Consider the following 9981-nt stretch of genomic DNA (forward strand, 5'->3'; position numbering starts at 1 on the left):
GGGAAATACAATCCTTAATGACCATTTGTAAGCTTCCAGGCACAGGAGGACTCACTGGACACCAGAAATCAGACCATACAAGGAATGGAAACTGTCCTGAAGGCACCTGATCACACACCTGCATTCCCTCTGCATTCCCAGCCCAGCTCAGCCCCTAGACCTTCCTGACTGTGACCCCTTGGCTTGGTGCTGTGCAGCCCTCCCCTGTGGTTATTCCATCCCTCAACACCTTCCCTTAAATAGTCATTTTTTTTCTGTATCCACCGTCTGATATGTCTGTTTAACCTGCCTGCACACACCATCACGTTCGCCTTTCATTTTAGTGGTCTGTACAGGGATATCCAGAAGGGAAGCCCTTTTTTTCCCTCCCCCTACCCTGACCCTTAGAGTCCAACAGGGCCTTCTGCACTCCCTAGTGGTGGCAGGACCTCCTGATTCCTACTAACAATTGAGTCACTTCATTTTAGGAAGAGGGCAGTAGGGACCAAGACTCTCAGCTCCACATGGGGCCACCAATTTTGGGCGTGGGTCAGCCACTTAAAACCACTGGGGCCATTGCCACTAGAAGCTCCCATGACCGGATAAACTGGCTTGTAACAGGCAAGATTGTACTAGGCAGTGCAGGTCGCAAACAAACATCCAAGCAACTGAGACACACTACGAAAAAGCACACACTCGCCCAAACCCCTGCCCCAAGCACCCTGTGGGATTTTATTTTGGGGACTGTGTGTCTCAGCATTGCCAATTCCAGTGTTTACGGTCAGAAAAATCATTTGTAGGCTGGTCATGTCACACAAGGCGCTAGGAATCCCAGCGCTGGGTCTGAGCAGCAGTTTACTAGGGTATGAATAGCTGGGACACCCCTCTTTATCCCTAGCCACTGGGGCACTCTGGGTCCCGAACAGAGCCTTTCCTAGGCACTGGGGGATGCCCCCTAGAATAAGCCTCAGCACAGGGAAGAAGGGCAGGAGCCAGGCTGGGATGCAAGCCCTCGGTTTCTCCCTCTCATGAGGTGACTCTCTCTCCTGCAATTGCCCTTATTATAGTAAGACCAGGGACTATTCAACCTTGACCCTGCCCAAGGACTCACCTCTGCTCTGCCTTTTAAAGAATTGTAAGGCCCTCAATTTATGAGACAAAATTAGACTCAAATGCCTCATTTTGTATTGCAGTACAGCATGGCCGCAATATAAATTAGACAATCAGGAGATTTGGCCCCAGAATGGCATCCTTAATCATAACACCATTTTCCAATTGGATTTATACTGCGGCTGCCTAGGTAAATGGTCCAAGATTCCGTGTTCAGGCCTTCTTTGAGCTCCACCGCCACCCGAGTCCTGCTCCTCCTGCTGTATCCTTTATGCCACCACCCTCAGGCCCCTAAAGCCACAAGAAACCCCTGGTTTTGCCTCCTCACCCCTGCCCCCAAAATAGCTGCTGTTTAGCCCTCTCTTTACTACAAAAGTGCAAACGTTTACTTAACAGTCCTGCTCCTTCAGAAGCAGACTCCATTACCACCCAAACCTTAGCATGTTGTCTCTAAGGAAAGTCATAAATGAAAACCCTGTTAAAGGAATTCTTTGAGTCTGTTAAGGGTCCAGCACTGTGGGGATACATTTTATCCAACAGACAGCTCCAGACATTAAAAAAATATATATATATAAAAACTAGCTTTAGTACACCAGACCCCCACTGAGCAACGGGTAGAAATAACTTTCAATGTTTTTAGCAGGGCAGAGAAAGAGCAAGAAAACCATCCTGTAGAAACAGCTCTAAGCCATATGTCATCTCAAGCGTTGTGCCACCTTTGTCACAAGTTTGGCCACTGGAATGTGGACTGTCTCAGGGAATGAGAGCCCCTGGATCAAAACCCAGCCACACAATGGCCTCGAACTGATAGGGCCCAATACTCCAGTCAGCCCCCACCAAGAACATCATCTATGAAGGGACAGGGCTAAGGGTTACCCTTGATGTGAAAGGTAAGCTACATTTTTTATTAGACTCAGGGACGGTGCGCTCTGCTCTGATCACTCACCAAGGCCTCTTTCTCCCAAAATCTGATTGATCACTCACTAGGGAAATGGGGCTACCATTTCACAACCTCACTTTTAATCATGCCTTTCTAAGCCTCTGGGTAGTATAATTAAAGGAAAGAATGTGTCAGTTTAGTATATATTTCAGTGAGGAAGGGAGAGTGAGAGATAGAAACACCAATGATGAGTAAGAATCATTGATCAGCTGCCTCCTGCATTCCTCCTACTGGGGATTGAGCCCGCAGCCCAGGCAAGTGCCCTTGACTGGAACTGAATCTGGGACCCTTCAGTCTGTAGGCTGACACTCTATCCACTGAGCTAAACCGGCTAAGGCATACAAAGTGAATTTGAAGCTGTTGAAGTTGTATTTAAATCATGTGTATAGTCTTCATGTATTTGCCTGTATATTAAGTGTAATGTGTTTTCTGCCTTCAGGTGGCACCACTAGGGTATAATGTTTTATTGTGGTACAGAAACTAAATAGTTATATAAATTAAATAGAATCCTATGGTCTAGACCCGTGGTCGGCAAACTGTGGCTCACGAGCCACATACGGCTCTTTGGCCCCTTGAGTGTGGCTCTTCCTAAGCCTTAGGAGTACCCTAATTAAGTTAATAACAATGTACCTACCTATATATTTTAAGTTTTAAAAATTTGGCTCTCAAAAGAAATTTCAGTCATTGTCCTGTTGATATTTGGCTCTGTTGACTAATGAGTTTGCCGACCACTGCTCTAGACAAAATATTTAATATTGAAATTGGTGTAAATTTAATTAACATCCTTTAAAGTTATATATTTGTTTCACCTAGATTTACAAGTGTTATAATATAATTTCTTGGTTAAATATTTTTGATAGCCTTCCCAAAGTTTAAATTTCAGAAGGCATTTTTAATAGAGAAATGATTTCGAGTTATCCCAATGGGTCGTGTATTACCTCAAGGATTCATTCTCTCTCCTAAGTTTTTAAACTAATTAGATTTATTTAATATGCTTGGGAAATTACATGGAAAGCTTTGCCAAATAAAAATATACATATTTTTATTAAAATTAATATTTTAGAAATTCCAGTCTCCTCTAGGAAAGAACTTGCAAATATTCAGAGCCAAGTTTAAATAGGAAGTTTTCAGAAGTAACAGATATCTTGTCAGTGACACTGCTGGACAAGCCTAGAGTAAGAGTTCCCTATGGGAGGCATCTGGCAATAAACTCTTCCAATGAGCCAGGTGCAACATTTTAAAATTTTGCATATTGTTTGTTCTTTATATATACTTTAAGACTCTACAATGAATCTAAAATATAAACTTTATATTGTTCTTTTATGTCAGTCCATAATAATTATTATTTACTAAGAAATCGTCATCTTGAAATGTTATATCTTACAGAAAAGCAAGGTTCTTTGTCAATTGTTTTATGGCCAAGTCTATAATCATATAATTTAAGTTTTTCATTTACAGACCATCATTGTTTTGCTCTGATTCATTTGCAAATGTGTTAGTTAAGTCTTTGAAAAGATTCATAACAAGGACTCCAACTTACTCTAAATTATAGCTTTCTAAGCAGGTCATCTTTTTAAAGTAAGTAAAAATTTATAGACCTCTAAGGAGTGACTGAAAACATAAAATACTGGCAAACCTTAACGGCAAACAAAAGATTAGTTATATGGAAATCTTCGTGTCTCCCAGATACAAGAAAGCTTGTTTTTATTTCCCTGATACAATTTGGTAAATTATAGCTTCATAAGCAATATGGAAGCTTTTATATTTTTCTCCTTTCCTGATCTCTCCAGAATTTGTCAATTTGTAATGAATAAGTAATGGAAATATGTTTCTTTGCATGAATTCAATAAAACCAGTTTCCAATTGTGGTTTTATTAACCAAGACTTTGACTGGAATGCCATATCTGAGAGAGACATGCCTGCCTGTGACTGTACCAGAAAGCCTTAAGAAGTCAATAAGAGCCCCATGGAGAAAGCCTGGTATCTTGCGTGATCATGTGGTTTATGGTAGTCTTTCCAAGACCAAAGGTTGTTTTCCTGAGAGATGGCAAGGAAGGAACTTCAGGATATCACTGGGGACCTCAAGAACATGAGGAATTCACCCAAGTCTACAGGTATTGCAGGCAAACCCAATGGAAGCCAGGTGGCTCAGTTTCTTTGCCCCTACCATAAAACTAGTGAAGCAGTTTGGACTCTTGATTTTTCATATCATTAATCTAGTGGTTTAGATCCCCTAAACTTTTCCTCCCTAAAGATGACATCTAGGCCTCAGTTGTATTTCAGCTGTGGGTCCAAAAAAAAAACAGCAAAACCAGACAAGTGATGCAGTGGCTGCCTCGGGAACAGCTTTTATCTTATAAGTCATTCAACAGGTGTCCTCAGACTTGAGTATCACATAAAAACTCCACTCAGCATACCACCCCCAATCTTTGGGAAAAATAAAACGTGAACCACACCCTAAAGATGATTATAGCCAAACTATGTCAAGAGAGTCATCTGCATTGGGATCAGGTATTGCCAGTTGCCCTGCTCAGGATTAGCGTAGCTCCCTGAAGTGGATTGGTTTGAGTCCTATGAAATAATATATGGGTGACAATTTCAGGCTGCTATAGGAACAGATGCGTATGGTAAAAATTAAGAATAATTACTAACAAAGAGAAAGAGGAGTGAAATGTTAGGACTGTAGGGCAATAAAGCCTTACTGGCCATTGGTAAGCTTCCCACCACAGGAGAACAAAAGACCAGAGAAAACTCACTGGATACCAGGAGACAGACCATGTAAAGAATGGAAACTCCTGAAGGCACCTGGTCACACACCTGCATTCCATCTGCATTCCCAGCCCAGCTCAGCCCCCAGAGAACCGACAAGAGCTTCCCGCCAGTGACTGTGCATAGGGTGAAACTCCAGCTCCTGGGGGCTGCCAGAATCGACCCCATGCCCCCTTGGCTCAGTGCTGTGCAGCCTTTCCTTGGGCATCCTATCCTCCATCCCCTTCCCTCAAATGAAGTCAATTTTTTTCTTTATCTACCATCCCACACACACCACCATGTTAACCTTTCAGACTTCATATTGTTATTTTTGTTTTTATTAATCAAAAACATGATGTATCTTTAATTAATTTTGACCGTTAAACACATAAATAATGAGATGCTTATCAGTCAAATATTAGAGCTGACGCCTCAGAAGCTCTCTCATCTTGTGTTTCCCAAACCACCTGGCATGTCCTGAGCACTTTTCTAAAAATTCAGGTTCTCAGGTTAGGTTCCCGAGCCATTTATCAAGGGTCAGGTCAAGGAGTTTGCAGGTGTGGCCTTTACAAGCTCTGTAGGTGTTGCTGATGGTTGAGCCATTTGAGAATCTCTCATTTGATCTACTCTGGAGAACAGCTGTGCCTGGAGCCACGTCTCCTCATTTTTAGTTCAACATTTCCTTTTACCATCTTTTCCCCGAAAGTCTAATAATGTAGAATGGAAACTTGGAGGCTTGGGGTGTGCTAACGATGCACTAGATAAAGCCTCCAAATCATTCAATATCCCACGTTTGAAAATTATTAAAAAACTCTATGCTGCAAAAATCTAAGCTGAGGTTATTTTTCTTTCAAATTAAAATGATTCTTTAAATTTCCATTAAATTCCTCTAAATTTAAACCATGGGGTTTATGGGAATTGTAGTTAATAATCACTGATACCGCAGCCACAATTACAGTCAGCACTGCCTTCATAACGCCTTTAACTTGCCAAACACAGGTATCTGTGCGTATGTTACACCCCCAATTTAGCGAGTAATTTAGAAACAGAAAGCTAGCATGGGTATGGTGTGTCCTCAGAGCAACTGTAAACAGTACCTTCAGGCTACTCTCATCCTTTTTTAAAGCATGTGTATTGTTCTGTAGAAGGAACAAAGTATTTGCCATGGCAACCATGGCTACCCTGGGCATCTGGCCCATTAGCTGTGGTGCAGGGAGCACCTTCAGCAGCAGGGGGAAGGGAGGTCCTTGGCAGTTGTCTTGCAGAGTGTTCCTCAGTTTAAGAGCAGAGGCAATGGACCTGGAGAACATCATGCTAAGCTAAATAAGCCAGTCAGAGAAAGGTAAATATCACATGATCTCACTCATTTATGGAATATAATGAACAACATAAACTGATGAACAAAAACAGATCCAGAGACAGAGAAGCATCAATTAGACCGTCAAACCTCAGAGGGAAAGTAGGGGAGGGTGGGAGGGTGTGAGTAAGGGGGAGAGATCAACCAAAGGACCTGTATGCATGCATATAGGCCTAACCAATGGATACAGACACCAGGGGGCATGAGTGGGTGGATGGGTGGTAACGTGGGGATAAGGACACATATGTAATAACTTAATCAATAAAAAAATTAAAAAGAAAAAAAAAGAGCATAGGCTGAGGCTCCTGGGTTTGGATAATCCTTGATGTGTTGAGGAATGCTAACAGCAACAACTCCATCTGGTTAATTTCAGGGGGATTAATAAACTAAGGTTTTTACTGTGGGCAAAAGGGAGATGTGATTTTTCTTTAGACAAATTTGAAGAAATCTTTGTTTTAGTAACAATTCTCCCTGTGTTTGTTTGTTTTTGGTCAGCCTTTTGTGATTTTATGCTTCAAAGGTGGTGAGGTGAATTCCTTGTCATTTTTTGTTTGTGTCATCTTCAACATAAGTCTTATAATACATGCCTTTGAGAAAAATAATTAGAATAAATGAAGGAAAGCACTCTAAAGGATAGCTAGGAAGCCTCACTCTGGATTATTGGGGGTGAAAGAAAAAAATAGTTAAAGCTTGCAGAGTCTCACAAAAGCCATAAGCCCTATATCATACCACCAGCTGTCCGATTGCTACGTATACTCTTTGTGCAATAAACCATATAGATATGGCTAATGAGACCTCAGTTTATAAAAGGGAGGCATGGCGATAGTAGAAAATATGTTATGTGCAAAAAGCAGAGAAGTCATTTGGAAGGAGCACTTTCACCGCTCACCATACAGATTTTTATCTGTCATGTTTTAATACTGTTAATATCATGTATTTTATACAACTTTTTTTTTTTTTGTCTAAGAAGAAAGACCTCTTGAAATGGAGAGATGAAGTGGAAATAATGAGGAGCTTTAGGGTAATTTTAGATTTCTTGCAAGTGTGAAATCTTCTCAAAATTCCCTGCCAGTTTTGAGAAGTTGGGGGTGTTGATTGGAGACCATGCCCATGGAGGTTAAGACAGAGCTGGGGGATCTGGCTCCTTAAATGCCTCTTCCCATTGTCTTTCATCCTTATTAATTTTCTGGGTTTTTTTAAGAAGCTTTTTTTTTTATTCTTTTTCCTATTACATATTAGTCTCAAATAGCTCTGCTTGAAGCCTGAGAGCCAGGTGTTCTGAACTTGCTGGACCGCAGGTTCCTCACCCATGTTATGGGGATTATGCTGCCACTCCGCAGGGTATATATTGTCTGTGTGCTGGGGGAGGCTGGCCTGCAGCAGCACATGGATTCCCATGTGCAACGGCACAGACATGATAGCTTTGAGTTCCCACCCGTGTCCTGGGTGACGGCAGGTGTGCAGATAGCAGATGCTCTCCTCCGCATGCTGAGGCTCTGCCATCACCCAGTACCTTGCTGGCAACCGTGTCCCTCAGCCGTGGGAGGAGAGGCGATGGGGCCAGGCTGATGGACTGCACATGGCACACCTTCCTTCCACTCACATCTTTTCTTCTCCTTTTTTAATCCTTACCCGAGGATATGTTTCTGTTGATTTTAGAGCCAGGCTCAGACTTCTGTTACTGAGGAGAAGTCCAATTGACTCATCTGAAGAGAGCAGGAAAGTAGACTGTGGCATCATTAAAATGATTGTCAGTGACACAAGCTGAAATAAATGGCATTTATTGCTATCCCCGCTGAATAAAAATCCACTTAGCTCCCGGGTCTGATGCCCCAAAGAAGGTGCTAGAAGGGATGCTCCCACCCCACACCCACTTGTGGCATGGGGCATCGTGCATCCAGCTCAGGGTTCAGAAGTTTTGTAAACTCTGGGGTCAGTACAAAGGGATGTTACCTACTTATTCCTATGTGACATAAAAACAGAAACCTTAGGCCACAGGTGTCCCAACTAAGGAAGAGCTAATACTAATTTTCTGCAAACGTCCAGTGTGTCAAATATGGAAATTTGGGGGCCCAAAGGTGTTTGTTAGACTGTCCCTACGTGTCCAGCACCCTGAGTCACACGCAGGCCCAGGAGTGTGGCACTCTCCCTGTCTCTGAGGTGTGTGCAGCTGCTCACTGGCTCTGGCTGATCTCTCCAACGTGTCCTGGTCCTGCCTCGTCTGCCTGGAAAACAGCCATACCTCTTTCAGGCTGCAGCTCCACATCACTGTCCTTAGGCTTCCCGATTTCCTGGGTCCACCTGTCTCCTGTGCTCCTACTGCACCTGCATTCTCCTCTTGTAACCCTTCCTTCCCCATCCCTTTGCTCATTTGCCTCGCAGGCCTCTCTCCTCAGCACCCAGCGTGCTTCTGGTGGATGAATGAGTACAAACCTCTCAGAGGCATAGTCAGTGATTTTCCCACAGCAAAACACTGGTCTCCAAAAAGGATGCCTTTTGAGAGAAATGAGCAGAGAAAGGAAAAGGGGGGGCTAAAAGGAAAACGAGAGAAAGGAAGGAAGGAAGGAAGGAAGGAAGGAAGGAAGGAAGGAAGGAAAGAAGGAAGGGGATATTACTGAAGCAGAGGACATAAGACATGTTAAAGGTTAAAAAAGAAATTCCACTATGGATGCAGGAGATGGAAATGGTGATGACTGAGGGCAGGGAGAAAGAATCATAGAGGAAACAGCACTGGAGGTAAATCCTAGTCCATGAAAGCAACCATGAGGCTATCAGCCAGGTGAAGAAATCACCAGGGGATTAAGCTCAGAGCCAGAATATGTTTGGGGGAAAGACGTCCTAGTTGAACATGGTTTCATTTCTCTTTGAGAATCAAAGTCCTGCGATGTGAGATGTCACCTCCTCTCTGTGTCCGATCCTCTTGCAGGAGCTGGCGGGTGGTCCCCGGAAGATTCCAACGCTCAGCAGTGGCTGCAGATGGACCTGGGGGGCAGAGTGGAGGTCACCGCGGTGGCCACGCAGGGGAGATACGGGAGCTCTGACTGGGTGACGAGCTACAGCCTCCTGTTCAGTGACACGGGACACAACTGGAAACAGTACCAGCAAGAAGACAGCATCTGGGTAGGACATCTTTTTCTCCAGATAAATGAACCCGAGATATGATCAGGGTCACTGGTAATCTTGTTTGCCATTTTCTATTCCAGATTTAGGATAGCTTACTAGCTGTTGAGTGCTCATCCACACGTATTTAGGCCATAGATAGGTCCGGCTCCAGCGTGGCGCCAGGTCCTAGGACATTAAGATGTCTGTTGCAAAAACTAGTGTTTTCCTGCTTTTCTGAGATTGTGGATAATTCATGGACAGTGCCTCACTTCTTTCATCTATAAAAACAGAAATACATCATCAGAGTCTGATTGTCAGTGGGGATGTGACCCAATTAACTCAATTACAAAGTAGAGCAAAGCTGCACATCTTCTGAATCTGGGCATGAGAACCTGCCCCCTGGTCGCACGTGGAGCCACTGTGCCCACAGCCTTTATCCACGGTGAGGAAACAATTGAAAGGCTGAAAACTACAAAACAAATATAGTCAAAATTATTCCATTCTCATAAACCATCTTCAGCTTGGAAGTAAAGAACAGCCCCAAGCTGTGGGCCTGGCAGTGCCAGGCCCCGACCAGGCGGCAGGAAAGGGCGCGCAGGCAGAGCGGGGCCGCTGGGCGGCCTCAGACGCTCACGCCCTGAACCAAATACTGTGCTATTTTATGTCACCTTTGGTTTAGAACATCACCAAATGTGTGTTTTTTCTAAGTACACATACAATGTGAAGATCTGGCAATTGATAGGCC

At 43.5% G+C, this 9981-nt stretch overlaps 1 protein-coding gene across 1 annotated transcript in view; it reads left to right on the top strand.

The window, feature by feature from the left end:
- Positions 1–9981, top strand: part of CNTNAP5 (contactin associated protein-like 5) — an 866926-nt gene that overhangs the window by 216320 nt on the left and 640625 nt on the right. Inside the window, exon 3 of the mRNA XM_006776823.2 lies at positions 9061–9254. Coding sequence (XP_006776886.1) covers positions 9061–9254 — 194 coding nt within the window. The remainder of the gene's footprint in view (positions 1–9060; positions 9255–9981) is intronic.

The sequence above is a fragment of the Myotis davidii genome, unplaced genomic scaffold, assembly GCF_000327345.1.
Source record: "Myotis davidii unplaced genomic scaffold, ASM32734v1 scaffold249, whole genome shotgun sequence".
Lineage (NCBI taxonomy): Eukaryota > Metazoa > Chordata > Mammalia > Chiroptera > Vespertilionidae > Myotis > Myotis davidii.